The 15343-nt window shown below is 40.7% G+C and overlaps 1 protein-coding gene across 2 annotated transcripts in view; it reads right to left on the reverse strand.

The window, feature by feature from the left end:
• The window catches only part of Atp13a5 (ATPase 13A5), a 100940-nt gene that overhangs the window by 36689 nt on the left and 48908 nt on the right, over positions 1–15343 (reverse strand). For both annotated transcript variants that reach the window (XM_070029846.1, XM_070029845.1), the window contains exons 11-17: positions 14755–14912; positions 12453–12641; positions 9143–9204; positions 6871–7021; positions 4773–4859; positions 4046–4202; positions 709–826 (exon numbers count right to left, since the gene is read on the reverse strand). In XM_070029846.1, coding sequence (XP_069885947.1) covers positions 709–826; positions 4046–4202; positions 4773–4859; positions 6871–7021; positions 9143–9204; positions 12453–12641; positions 14755–14912 — 922 coding nt within the window. The remainder of the gene's footprint in view (positions 1–708; positions 827–4045; positions 4203–4772; positions 4860–6870; positions 7022–9142; positions 9205–12452; positions 12642–14754; positions 14913–15343) is intronic.

Here is a 15343-nt window from a genome sequence, read left to right on the forward strand (position 1 = left end):
GTTTATAAATAAGGGTGGTGTCTCTATCATCAACATAAATCAAATATAAATAATAATATATAAAAATCGATTCAATTTTTGTTTTTCTCTACTTTATTGTCATATAATTTTTTAAATAATCTTTCAAATCTGAAGAATACTGGAAGAAAATTAATATATAGGTTATCCTTTACTGAGGACAATTTCCTCTTAATACAATTAAGAATATTGAATGGTATGTCTTACAAGGAATTGAGTTTGTGCTCAATGTCTCCCTAGATCTAAGGGGGATATAATTGTGAGCCCGGAAAATAAACCCAAGTCTAAAGGATTCTGAAAACCTTTTACATTTTCAACTACTTCCTTCTCTTAGCCCCAGAGAGATACCTACGTGTATGTGAAACACCCAAATAAATCATAATGCTCATGGATGTAAGGAGAGTTGCTTATTTGTAATGGGATGAGAGCAGAGACCAAGGTGGACAGCATAGTATGACGCAGAGCAGAGGCAACACATGGTATCTGGGAGTCAGAAATCTCACCTTCCATTGGTTCTTTCCCTAGCCAGCACCGTGACCTGAACAAGTTTTCTCTAGCCTCCAACTGCCAGGTGAGATTGGTTCTCAAAAGAAGCCTCCTGGTGATGTGCACTGTCCACCTACCTATCTCCAAGACTCCCTCACTTCATGCACACAGAGCCTGCGCCAGTGTGAGTTTCTGATTTCTTACCTTTCTAAGTTCTCCACTTCTGAAAGCCTTCCTGTCTTCAGGGCTCTATGGGCAAGGGCAATGACACGGAAGCCTTGCACTGTGTAGTTCCTCAGCTCCTGGGGGAAATTCTTGGGCACTGTCAGGAAAGAGGGAAGGAGTAAGTGTACGGTGGTGCTCAAGGCTGCCAGCTGTTCAGCAACTGCAGAAGGCTGTCACTGCTCCTTGTTTTAACTTTCCCTTGTTCATAAAAGTGCTTTAGTAGAATAAATACTTTTAACAACAACCCCAAACCACAAACAACTTCATCAGCGCATCCTCATTGCTCTGATGGAAATAATTGCCAAAAAATGTATTGGTTGCCCACTGTGCTGTGGACTGTATGATCGTGGCCCCCCTCCAATTCATACATTAAAGACTAACTCCTAAAATGACTGTATCTGGACATGGAGACTTTGAGATCATGAGTGGAATTATGATACAAGAAGAGACAAGAGATGACCTTCCTGAACTGTGTGAAGATAGAGCAAAAAGGCTACTATCTTCAAGTCAGAAAGACAGCCATCACTGGGAACTGAGATGGCCAGTACTGATTGATCTTAGAGAAGAATTTTAAGAACTATAAGAAATAAATCTCCTGTGTTTAAGACAATCCGTATTTTATTATAGCAGCTGACTAAGGCAAATTACGTGTCCATTTGACTGGGCTCAGTTAGGTCAGATCTTACATAAGTAAGACAAACAGCTCATCTTCTAAATCAGGAGTTGATAAAGTATGGTACACAAGCCAAGTTTATTTCTTGTAAATAAGGATTCATTTGAACATACCCGTGCCTCTGTTTATTGCCTATGGCTATTTGGGAAAGACAGTGGCAGAGTTGAGTAATAGATTTGAATATGGTATGGACAACAAGGCTTAAAAATATGTAACTGGTACTTTACAGAAATTTTTCAACTCCTGCTTTAGATGACAGATAACATGATGCCCACATATGTTGGTGTGTTGTCATGGTGACTACATTCATATATTATAAACTGTCCATGTGGAGAAAATGCACCACAGTGAGAAGTATAGCAGCCCAAGGAGAAAAAAAAAACTGGGTTCTGTTCAGCACTCTGTTCCTAACTAGCTTTCTAGCTTGGCCATGTTGTTTCTCTTCTGCATTTCAGTTTCTCATACAAAAATGAAAAGATTATAGAGCCTTATGTTGCCACTTAACCATACAATTTCTGTCATTTTGAAATATTTCTGGTGATGGGGATTTACTTTCAAGGAAGAGGCGACCCTTCATTTCTCACATGGAGTTATGGAATCATGGAAGCTAGAATTAGCCTATGTGAAAGGTGGTCAGGATTGGAGGAAGCATTGAAATCGTGGTCCCAAGGGAAGAGTAGCAGATGAAAGGCCCAGCACTTCCTGGTAGAGCAGGGGCAGCAGACACTGTCAAGCTTAGAGTCATGAAGATGCTCACTCTGCCTGCACAGCTGAAAACAAAGCAGAGCAAAGCCAAGTACAGATATGGTCTGGGAAAAGGGACGTCATGGGAAATACAAGGAAAACCAAAGTCAAAAAGAAGAGGAGGATTTGTTATTATTATTATTGTTGTTGTTGTTGTATTATACAGAGGGGTTACCATTTCACAACTCAGCCAATGTATACATTCCTCCTTTGGACATCATTCCTTCCTTCATTTTCCCCATTTCCCCTTCACATACCTGCCCACAAGTTGCATACTTCATTTTCCACAAAGTGTATGATGAATATCATGACTGTATTCATTTACCCTTCTTCCCTCCTTTTCTGCGTTCCCCCCTTTGCCCAAGTGGGGCGGAGATTTTTAAAGTTTTTTTTAAAATATTACTTGATGCTGGTGGCTCACGCCTATAATCCTAGGCACTCAAGAAGCTGAGATCTGAGAATCGTTGTTCAAATCCAGCTACGCAGTAGTCCTTGAGACTCTCATTTCAAATTAACCACCATGAAGCTGGAATTGGAGCTGTGAAAACTAGGTTAAAAAACAAGGTTAGAAAACTAACCTTGAATGATAAAGCTAGGGAACAATGCTCAGGCCCTGAGTTAAAACCCCAGAACTGCCACAAAGACAAATGCTAAGTGAAGTAAGTCAGACCCAGAGAGACAAAGGACACACATGCTCTCTCATATGTGGAAGCTAGAACTAATGTATAGATAGATGTACAAGTAAACACATACAGGGTTGTAAGCAATTGCACACAAATGTATTAACTGAAGTATGGTATTTGCAAGTGAGAATTCAAATTTTAAGTCCTTCAAAAAACTAACTCACAGCCCTCCAAGAAACTGACACTTGAAAAGGTGTATGTGTGTATGGGGGGCGGGGATTGGGAAGGCCAGGAGGAGAGGCATAAAGGAATAAAGAGTGGAGGAGAGGAGAGAATGCAGCCAGACAACCGAGAGGAGGGCGTGGTTTGAGAGAGATTAAAGAGAAAAATAAAAGGGATGACATTGATCAAGGTGCATTATACTTATGAACTGATTTGCTGAATAGAAGCTCCTTGGTAGAGCTACTTAAAGACAATGAAAACATAATTTTAAAAGAATCTCCACATACGGAGAAAAGTGAAGAGCAAATTGTCACAAAATCTAGCATTTGTGTACAAGCCGATGGCCACCAACAATCATGAGGAGAATGCAGATGAAAATCAGAGCCCAAAAGGCCAAATTTATCCAAATGAACTCATTTGAATGCAACAGGATTCTTACAAATCTGGCTGTCACATAGAAGGTGATGTGTGTAAGACAAAAACAATGATGTAAATCATCTTATAGTCTGGTCTAGAAAGATAAAATTGCTGTAACAATGATTAATTACTGTCTTCTAATATCTAATTCACTCTAATTACTTTTTCCCCCTAAAAGCTGTATCTCTTCACATTCTCCTTCCACTGATCTGTCTGAGCCCATCATAGTGGAGCCTTCTAGCTCTTCCTAGAGATGAGAGAGAATTCCTGACAGCAGAACGAAAGCCACACACTCCATCATTGGTTTCCTCTGAGGGCTTAGCATCCTCCTCCCTAGTTTCCTGGGAAATGTGCTCCACAGCTCTCTGCAGACAGCCCCACTTTGGTGGTCTCTCTGGACTATGGTCCAAGTCTTCCTCTCTTTCTCTCTACCCTAAAATTTTCCCCTCTGCTTCAAAAGATCCTCTGACCCACTTTCTCTCTACCCCGAAATGACTTTTGCTCCACCTTCATTGATTGCCATCCGTTCTTGCTGTTTTGTGATGGGGTGATGATTGATGATGTTGGTGTCTGCTTTATCTTTGACCATTCAAGATTTTTGTTTTTATCTCTTGAGAGAGAGAAAAGGTGCCAGTACCTGATTCAGGTCTGCAGAACCTGGCCACCATCTCTGGGGCACCTTTCATGTAGACATGGAAATGTCCCTCCCCAGCCAGCTGAGTGATCACAGACATCCTCTGCAGGCTGGAGGAAAATGGAAACTGGCGCAAGATGGTGATGGCTTCCACGGGACTCTGCAAGGGCATCAAGGAAAGGGAGCTCAGGAAGACTCAAAGTGCTACGTAGCAGATGCACACCCGTAAAACTGGTTTGCTGGCAATGAGCCCAGGCACAGTGTGAGGTAATATGTTTTTCACAAGAGTCATATTTTTCTGGCTCCCGTTTGATCTGCTGCAAGATAACTCTCCCTTGGCTTCCTAGAGAAACCCTAATCACCTTCCAACCAGAGCTCACCTCTCTGACTCACTTCTCTCTCCCAGGAGCCGTTTTCCCTCCCACCACTGACTCCTACGGCTCTTTCCCCTAGCCTGTCTTAGAGCACTTGGTACATTGTATTTCACTTATTTGCACCTGTATTGATTTCCTACCATCTCGGCGCTTCTCCCTCCCAGAGCTCAGCACATCTTGCTGAATGAGTGCTGAGTAAACTAATGGATGAATTCAAGCCTGGAAGAATGGTCAAGTCAATGGTGGAATGCATTAAGATACAACTGAGTAATAGAAACATCAAATGTGTGAAAGCCAAAGAAATTCTGCCAATTGTAAAGGGAATAAACGGTATGATTCAGAGAAGCAAATCAGACCTGACTGGCTTTTGGTCCTGGTCTTATTGTTGGGTTTGAATTTGATGTGCCGAATTTGTACAAGTCCATATTATTATCTTCCATTTTCTGTTACAAAATGAAAACATTTATAAGATTCCTTGGAGAAAAAGAAGCAAGAAAAGGGTTTTCATATATATTTTTTATCACACTTTAATCTTTTCAATACCCCTTTCACATATTTTCTCTTCCAGGACAATCAACTGGATGTCACCATTGTCAAATTTCTATTGTGTTGATTTATAGTGTATATATTATATTATATTATATTATATTAGAATGTCAGAAAGACAAACACACTATAAATATATTCATTCCATGTAGTAATTGATTGAAAAAGTGCTAGCTGATGCTCAGTGGATTAAGTAGAAATGTAGTCTCCAAATTTTGTGGAGCACAACAGTTCTCAGATGAGTCAGAGTTCTGTTCTTAGATCAGTATGAGACTATATCCTTTTGAGGTATTTATGCCACTCTTAAGTTAGTTAGCTAGAGAGTAAGTTAGCTGCTAGCAAATAAAAAGCATATTTGAAATCATTTATATTATTCTCTGGATATTACAATGGTAGGAGTCAATACCACCTATAAACCAATGTTAGCCAATATTAAAACATGGGAAAGGAAATCGTATATACTCAATGAAGAGGGAAGATAATCAGAGCAGAGTATCTAGTCTCCACCCTCACTTGGAAGAATCATCCTTTCTCACATCTCAATTTCTTCTGGAAAATATTCTCATACCTTTTCCAGAGCTGAAATTATAAATAAGCTATGAAAACATTTTCCCTTCTCCACTATGTTTAATGGAAGATTCCTAGCAAAGAAAACTCAAGATTGTTTCTGACTCCACAAATAAAATGAGCAAATTTTGCATTTTATGCTTTGTTTGGGTGGACACAGATGCTCTGACAGACATTCTTACAGAACAAATAAGAAAGATTTATGTACCCAAAGTAGACCCCAATGTCTACATCACTTGTATAGGTAGGTTGACTCTCCTAATAGAAAAGAGGGACCCTTCAGCTCAAGGTCCTATGTAGTAACAGGACTGCAAGACATCAATTTCTAATGATACATGTAAGGACATTCTGCATAGTAAATATACTCATTCTTTTCCATTGAGATCCACAACACTGGTTACTACCTTGTCTTGTGTCAAAAATTTCTTCATAGCAGGTACTCACATTTAAATTTATTGATTTCAGAAATTTCCCTTCCTACCAGCTTTTCCCCTTAATAAATTTTACCACCAGTAGAAAAAAAATTCCTTACTCTCCACCATCATGTTGTGGACTTTACATCCCTGAAGTCATTTATTTTCATTCTTTTACAATGATATTTAAATGCTGCCCTAGCCAGCAGGAGGCTCTACAGTTTAAGACTAGCTTGGGTTACAGAGCAAGACACTGTCTCAAAAATTACCAGTCAGTAAATGCATACATAAATAAATGCTGTCCTGTATTTTATGTGTCATTACAAGTGGCTTTAGAATTCTGTTTTGGGAAGGCAGCAGAAAATAATTAAGTATCTAATTAATGAATGCTTTCTACTTGCTTGGCACTTCATAGTGCTAAACCTGTTTGGTCTCATGGTCTTAGTGTTCTCTCGAGTCTATGAATGCGGTATGATTATCCCAGATGTACAGATGAAGAGTCAGAATTCTGGTTCTGGGTTCATACCACAGAGATGGTTTCCTCCCCAACACAGCTGGACAGTATCATACTCAGCCCAAATGGGTCTTCCCGTTTGGTGTGGATAGCTGTTCTACACAATAGAGTAGATACCATCCAGTGTGGCTATTTCAATGTAAATAAAATTAGCTAATAATTCAGCTCATCCATCGCACTATCCCATTTCAAGTGCTTTGATAGCCACAGATGGCTCTGCCTCTCCAAGGGTGTTTGGAGAATACTTGTATTCTGAATTGTACTATTATTGTTGTTATTGTTGTTGTTGTTATTAATGAATATCCTATGCATGAATCTTCTCTGTATTTTAACAAAAGTTCCAAAATCTTTAGCTCTTCCAGTAAGGGCTTCTTCAAATTCTGCTCATTCAACTGAAATAAGCAACGGCCTTACCCAAGCAGTGCCTTCAAACATTTTGAGGTCCAGAGGGTCTCCTTGGATGGTCCCATCCAGAAGGATCAGAGAGTGGCAGCTGGCCATGGCTGCACATAGAGGGCCCCATGGTAAAGCTTTGCCCGACGCAAAGCTATGAACCTCCTGGAAACTGGTGAGGGAGACACTTCAATGGAATTGTTCGTGTACTCTGTCCCTCAAATCTTTCTAAGGTAATACCTCATTCATTAGCTCTACCTTCAAAACCCTTCAGTGGCTCCTCAGGCTTTGGATGACTAAGTTCAGACTCTAACCTGCTCCAGTTCCATCTCATCTTACAGTTGCTGCTTCTACTAATGTCCTTTATGCCCTGATTCTAGATCCAGACCAAATTTCTTTACTTGTCCAGGAATATCCCTGTCCTTGATGCCCTGCTCCCTTGCTTTCTTCATTTTTCAGCCAGAGTATAAAGCCTGCAAGTGATCTTTCTACAACCTTTCTTGGACATTGATATGAATTTCCTTCCTAACTATAATTTCAGAGGGATCAGATACAATCTTAGAGACGTGGAATGTGACTTGTGGACAATCTAAACAGTGAAGAACTAGACCTATGAAGGCTGTGAAATTCCCTATAAAAAGCCATCTGAGCTGGGCACCGATGGATCATGCCTATAATCCTAGGTACTCAGGAGGCTGATATCTGAGGATAGCAGTTCAAGGCCAGTCCGGTCAGGAAAGGCCTTTATACTCCTATTTCCAATAAACCACTTAGAAAACTGGAAGTGGCACTGTGGCTCAAGTGGTAGAGTGCTAACCTTGAGCTGAAGAGCTGAGTTACAGCTCCCAGGCCGAGTTCAAGCCCCACCCCACCACTGACCAAAAAAAAAGCCATCTACCTAAGAAAGAAAATCTCCAGATTCATGAAGTGGCGAGGGTAGGAAAGAAGATTGCCTGGTGGCTCCCAGGAAGTAGTCCCACTAATCAGCTCTTTGGAGTTTATCACCATCCCCTAAAACTCCCAGCCCAGACATCGTGCCTCTAATACCCAACTTCCTCCTTGATAGTATAGCCTGACTCAGTTTACTTTCCTTTGTCCCACCTTACAGCTGAACAATGATTGGTCCAGTTGCTTCTACTTCCCCCAAAGCTTCAGAACACTAGAAGCTCACAGACTAATAGAGGAATAGAAGCTGCAAACATCCTTTCTCTTTCAGTGCTGTGGCCTATAATGGCCCTGCTTGTTTGGACAAAGGACTGGTTGGGACAACTGAGTATCTAGGAACAGACACACATGTGAGTAGAGATAGAGCCTTGTCTTCATCCTAGAACATCTTCTACAACATCATCCTGCCCGGCCACCTGTGTCTCATGACTATGCTGCATCTGGTGCTGTCGCCATCTTGGGGAGTTTCTGTGTGACTTCTCTGACTGACAGCTGGTCTCAGCCCAAATCAGGTATCCTTGCTCAAGAGCAGAGGTCATCACACTCAAAATGCAAAGGCAAAGCTTCGCTCTCCTGAAAGGAAGCTAGTAGCTCAGGGGACATTTCCTGGGGAGGGTCCTCATTTCCTTCTCTAGCTCTGTTCTGGGGTAGGTATGTATATGACTATCTGCTCCTCTCCCTAGGGTCAGCTTATCACCCATATCTGTAAAATTTCTACTTAGGCACCCTTCAAAACCAATCTCAAGTGCTATCTTTTTCAGGTGGTTTTCATTGATCCACTAAATTTCAAAATAAACTTCTACCTTTACTCGCCATGTTACAATAAAAGCATCAAGACTGTGTATTATATCAAGTGCTCTTTATTGCTTCTTCCCTAGTCTGACTCTCTGCGTTCATAAAAATAATTTTAACAGACTGGCTTGTCTGCTGAAGGGAAGAACATCTGAATTCCTTTTCCCCACTTGACTGCATTCCATGAAGGAAGAAATGGGGCTCTTTTTTTCTGGGTCCCCCAACCTTTTCTGTACTAGCCACTCAAGAAGGCTTTGTAATCTTTAGTTAAACATGGTACTAATTTCACTCTTTTCTCCTCAGTTTTATTCAGGTGCTTCCTTAATTACCCAGTTTGTTGTACTCCATTTTTTCATGTGATGTTTCAGCGTCTACTTTTCCTGTCTGCTCCAGAACGTAGAACTCATTTAATTAAACATCCTAGAAAAACTGGGAGCTGGTTTCAGCCAAATACTACACATACGCGACGTGACCTTTCATTCCTCCACTGTGTAAGGATGGATTAAACTAAGGCCACCCTCCTGCCCCATCTCCCATCTTTGCTTATGGGGCCTACCAGCTGTCAGCAGCGGGGACAGTCCCCCAGAGGTCCAGCCCATCTTCTGTAAGAGTGCCTGTCTGAATAAAAAAACAGAATTGGTGTTAACCTTGAGGCTTTTATGTCATGATTTACATAAGACCCAAGCTTCTAAGAAATTACAGTCGATCCACCTGTCCAAATCCCTCATTTGTAAGAATCAAATTTTAAATCTGCTGACACATAATTCTCCAAAGACCAAGGTCATCAATCAGGTGATTCTACTTATGACAAGAACACGCAAGTGCTTTATTTGGGTTTTGTCGATTGTCAAGCTCATTATTGTTATTAAAAGGGGAGACCCAATAGGTGGAAATCCAACAAGAATCAACTCTATTTAGTACCTGATAGCTCTCTTGAGCAGAGTTTAGATTTCATTTCATTTCTTTCATTACTTCACAATTTTCCATCGTACTTTTCTAAAACTATGGATGCTATGGTAACTGTCCAGATTGCTAACAAAATGCTGATGAAAGGCCTTTGGGATTATGGAGAGAGACAAAGGCTAATAATAAATATCAATTAATGTCTATGATTTTATTGTTAGATGCTTGGGAGAGTGGCTTTGCTGTGTTAAGGGAAAGTGTTTGTCAGTTAATGACCAGAGAAAGCAAAGTACTGGGTACTATCTATCACAGCATTGTTAATTTCCTCCTCATTGTTCAATTAGGAATTAAGCAATTCATTCATTCATTGCAGATCCTAGCATCTTACTTCAGTAGCCAGAAGCATCATGCCTTTCCAACACCTGGAGGAAGTGGTCACAGCTGCTTCAGCACTAAGGCAGAAAGGATATTCCCAACACTGTGGACAATCCTGCTTCAGCACTGACTGCCCTCCACCCAGGTCCCTGACATGGATTTTCATCAAAGGTCATCTCTGTATATGACCTTGAAATTTCTAGTTTCCTATCTCGTGACAGCCTGTATCATTACAGCACACCATAATAGAATACTATTTTATGGTGCAATGTTTACTGTGTTTTCCCTTCTTATAACTGAGCAGAGAGAGTAGAAGCAGGGAGAAATGAGATGACCAGTCCCAGTGGACAGTGGCCTGTGGGTTGGAGAGGCAGAAGCTTTCACCAAGTATATTAAGTAAATCCTGCAAGGCAAAGACTATTCTGAATGAAAGAATTAAGGAAACTGCCTTCTGAATTAAAGAATTAAGGAACCCATTTCATCAATTCATTTCAACATTACAAAAAAGTGCTAATATACCTGTGTGTTATTCTCTGAACAACTGTTTTTTAGAAAGCTATCAGCTTCATTTCCTTCCTGTATTCTATAAGTGCCCCAACCTGCACATTTATCTTCCAAATCACCATGGGTTGTTCTATTTCAAAAAGAGTTACCAACTTAATTCTTACTGAAGTGTTTTCCTGATGATGAGATTACATTTTAAAGCATCAATATTTTGAACATGAAAAGAGAGATAATACTACAGCAGAACAGAGATGAGATTATGCTATTTCTCTATGTGTGAAAATGACCCTTATACAATCAAACTAACCATAAATAGAAAGAAAACTAAATTATCGTTGTAGTTCTAAAGAAAATAAGATAGAAAAAGAAAACCTCTTAGTATAAATACAAGCCCAGACTTGGGATGAACTGAATAAATAGAAAGAGAGAATTTATCTTTTAGAATTTCTAACAAATCAATTAAAAATAGAAATATATGTGGAAAATATACTGGGAAACCTTGTGATAGATAGCTTCTAAATTAAAATAATACTAGAGGGTAATTTAATTAATTGTGGAGCACTTTTATCACATCACTTTGACTGAATTTTAGAATGTGAAGTCCTCTCTCTGCCATATCTCTCTTCCAACCTTTCTTACTAATTTCCACTGATAAAATAAAGACACTTGGAAAAATGTCACTAGGGGCCAGGTTTGTGTGTAAAGCATCAATGTGATCCCTTTGGAGGCTGGTACTGGAAGATGGAGAGTTTCAGACCAGTCCAACTACATGGTGAGTTCAAAGCTAGTCTAGCCTTTATAGTAAGTTTAAAACTATACTGGGGAGGGGGTAACAATGCTTGGTAGGAAATGGACTCATTACCTTCTTCATGTAACTGTAACCCCTCTGTATAGTATCTTTACAATAATGCATATATTAAAAAAAAACTAAACTGGGTTACACGAAGGAAACTATCTTCAATAAAAGTAGGGTAGGGAGTTACTAGCCACTAATCTTCTTTTTTTAAAAAAATGGTAAGAACACCCATTCTTCTTCCTGAAAAGTCCTTAATTCTTCATTTGCCAATTTAGACTTCTGGTGGCATTCCAACCAAACAATCCACTTTCCAGCACACCTGGGATCATCTGTCCCCAAATGCTGCATACCTCTCACAGTTCTGGACCAAACATAGGCCACTTCTGAGTTAGAGTGATCCTGACAATGGACACTGCAGCTCAGAGGCAACATTTCACCCACAGCAACTACGCAAGAGCTGTGTACAACTCCCATTTCCCCTGCATCCTCAGCTAGACAAGGAGCTTCTCAATAGCTAGGAAGGTCCCGTTCCTGGAACTCTATCTACAATGGATCTTTGTCAATTAGGGTTTACTTAAAAATAACCAAAACCTTCATCCATTAGTCAAGAACAAGAGAACTGAAGACTGGGAGGGACCAACCCAGACCAACTGTACTACAACCATTACATCAGGCCTGGTCATGCTGAGGGCAGGCTCTGAAATGGCAAATGACTGGTGCTCAAATTCCTCTAGATTCCCATGGAAGAATCATGTGAGGGGAGTCTCTGGACTTGCTTGAGAAGTGGCTCTTCCTACGTGCCACATACTCTCTCCTGTCATTTCTCTAGGCCCTTGGCTTAGAGTGAAAAGGAGAAGGTACAAGTACTGGTCATTGTTTACTCCCTCCCTTTCCTTATAAGAAGCTGAGGAGGAGAGAGGAAATGCTCACTTAAGCTCTAGACAAAGCAATGCTCACTTAAGCTCTAGCCAAAGCACTTCTGGGACAACAAATGTTCCTTAATTTGTGCCTGAAAAGGACAATCCATCATAAAATGTATTAGAGCAAAAAATTGCTTTAAGCCCAAATAAGGCATAGAAAATACTAGAAGGCAGAATTCCTGATGGGATAGCCGAATGCCACCTTTCAAGTCAACAAGGTAGCCATCCAGCATGCAATGTCAGACTAGCTCACCACATGTTCTTATCTGTAAATTACCGTGCTAGACCAAACTCTCTCTCTGACGTCCTTTCCAGGTCTCCTATGCCTCAGAATTATCACTCATCAACTTGGAAAGTTCAGAACCTACTTTGTCAAAGCACACGAGGTTAATTTGCCCACACATGTTGATTCTCTGTGGAGAGATACAGAAGATTTTCTGTTTCTTCAGTCTCTTCTGGGCATACACAATGCCTATGGTCAGAGCAGCTGGGAGCACAGGAGGGACTGTCACCGTGAGGAGGATCAGGGCCATGGTTGCCGTATCTCTTGGAGGAATCTGGAGAGAAGAGGGACATGGAAACATACCGATCCAGCATCATAGCCTGGCACTTTCCTGATCACTGCCTCATGACATATAGAAGGCCTAGAAGAGACCCTGGCTCAAACATGCCTGAATATTCTCCTGGCTCCCATAAGAAGATATTTGAAGCTGGTTTAAAAATAATCTTGCCTCCCACAGCCAATTGAAGGTCTCAAACACCTATTCCAAGGAGTCTTCCTGCCTCTTTCTGAATCCATTTCTCTCTCTATTCACCATTCTTCCATGTACGTTCTGAGCTTAAGACAGGAGGGATAGACTTAGGTGATAACATTTAATTTAGCAGCTTAACTGATAGCGTCTAAAATCTCCCTCCCACACACCAGCCTGCCAACTCCTTCGTACAACGGCTAAAGGATGATGAGCTAAGCACTCATTCATCTTTGAATTCCTTCCATGTATCACTAGTTTCCAAGCCTGATCCCCACACAGGGTCTGGAGTAGAAGAAGCACTCAATACCCAGACTGAAAGAAATGAGAGCCAAGACTCTGCCAAGACCTCAGCATGTTATTAGCTATAGGGAAGTCAATATTAAAGTTCATTTGCTGCCACTGCAGCATTCAGCCAGCGACATGATTTAATTAGTCTTCACAATGGCTGCTTGTTCCTACCATACACACAGAGTTTTGACCCTAATGATTTATCCTTGCACCAGAGGCAGCCAACAGGGCCAGAGGTTGTGAACCACAAGAGATGAAGTTGGGAGCTCAGCTTGCCCCTTGGTATACATTAGACCCTGGTTCTACCAAGGCAGCTGTCATTCCTTCACCATGCCAAGGTTCTCATTTCTGCCCTTCTCCTCCTTGTTTCTACTCCCCAAAGGAAGCACACAGCCTCACATTCTGGCCCAGTTGCCTTGTCATTCTGCCTACTTCCTCCAAGGCTCTGTTCCATTCTTTACTAGTGACAAAATACACTTGCTTCCCTTGCCATCCTTTGTCCACAAGAAGGAAAGGAGGCTTATTTCGGATTAAAATGACTCTTCAGGGGCTCAGTTTTAGAAAGAACACTGCCTAGAAATTCGTATGATTAGGTTCTTGTCTACCAATAATCTCTCTCTCTCTTTCTCTCTGTTCCTCTCTCTTTCTGTCTCCCTCTCTCCTCACTTGCCTTCAGTATAGACACTGTGATTAGGCCACACATGCCTGGGCTCATAACTAGACTTGGATGCTTTATTTACTATTTCCTCTACTTTCTGACCAATGCACACTATTATGATCTCAGCAGGGCTGAGATAGAAACTATATGGTACAGAAGCAGACTTTCAGGACTAGAACAAACCTCAGAGGTCAGAGTAACAGCCCATCTCTCCACTGGCCACCCTACCAGTGAAGAGAGAGGCTTCATCCACATGAACCCAACACCCTCTAACATCAGGGTAGCAGTGCTGTAAAAGTAAGCATATATTTCATTTCAGATTCCAAATAGAAAGCATGAACAAGCTACAGATGGCATAATGTGTTGGGGATTACCTGGGACATTTTTAAGTACTTTAGAAAAGAATTCAGACCAGACTTGTTATTCACTATCCTCTTCAATCTGATCTCTTCTTATCTTGTTGGACTCCTCTATTAATTGCTGATGGGTTTTGAAGACCCTTGTATGTTTCTTTGATTCTCCCTCACTCAAATTAGAACACCTTTCCTATACTCTGATCTGATGGACTATGTCTTCCTCAACTTAACTAGGCTTGAGAAAAACATATTTCCTCTAAGATTATATGAGCTTGTGTACCCTTCACTCCAAATCAAATGATGGAAACAGCCAATGAACTGTATGCACAAGTGCTCAATCCAAGATGATTGATTTGCCACTAACCCGTACAGCTGTTGAACTTAAATGAATTAAAATGAAATACAATTAAATGTTCATGTCTTAATAATGATGCATGGCTAAGTGCTACCATATTGGACAGTGTACAACTAGAATATTTTTACTTTCTAAGAAACCTTTTAGACAGCCTTGATTAACAGAAAAAGTAAGAATAAGGGGCATTCTTACCTAACCCTCCTGAGTTAAGTCAAACTCTTGAGAAAGCTAAATAGGAAAAGCCTTACCACCATTACTTACTTTATGGTACATGTATATACCTAGGCCATAGAAAAAGGCCACAACACCGAGGCAAGCCAGGAACACCATGAACTTGAAGGCATCGCTGTATAGTTTGAAGTTCAGAGGCCGAGGGTACAGGATGGATCTCACCAAGTCTCCTTTTGCTGTGTTATAACCTACATGAAGATGATCACAGACAAGTAAAATCTTTTAATCTAATTTTTCTCCAAGTCCAAAGTGGGTGGGCTATTGGAGTGTGGACTGAATGAAATAGAATTGTTCTGACCTATTATATTTGCCTTCTCTGTTGTAAGTTTTTGGGAACAATCAACGCCCCTCACTCTGTTTAGTTCTTCTTGTTCCTTGGGTCAGTGCCTTGTGGGCAATATCTCATTCACCCATGGGCTGAGAAAAATTAGACTAGGAAGTTGAAGAAACGAGATGCCAAGAGAAGAAGAATATAAAGCAGATATATCTTGAAAACAGAAAGATAAGAATAATTGCAAATTAAGAAAAAAGTATTTTGCAGGGTAAGTTCTTAAGTGTGTGTGTGTGTGTAAGGCTTCTGTATATGTTTTGTGCTCCAAAATCTTTCCCATTTTCTTAG

This window comes from Dipodomys merriami, unplaced genomic scaffold (assembly GCF_024711535.1).
Source record: "Dipodomys merriami isolate MVZ:Mamm:240054 unplaced genomic scaffold, mDipMer1.0.p SCAF_2, whole genome shotgun sequence".
NCBI classification, from domain to species: domain Eukaryota; kingdom Metazoa; phylum Chordata; class Mammalia; order Rodentia; family Heteromyidae; genus Dipodomys; species Dipodomys merriami.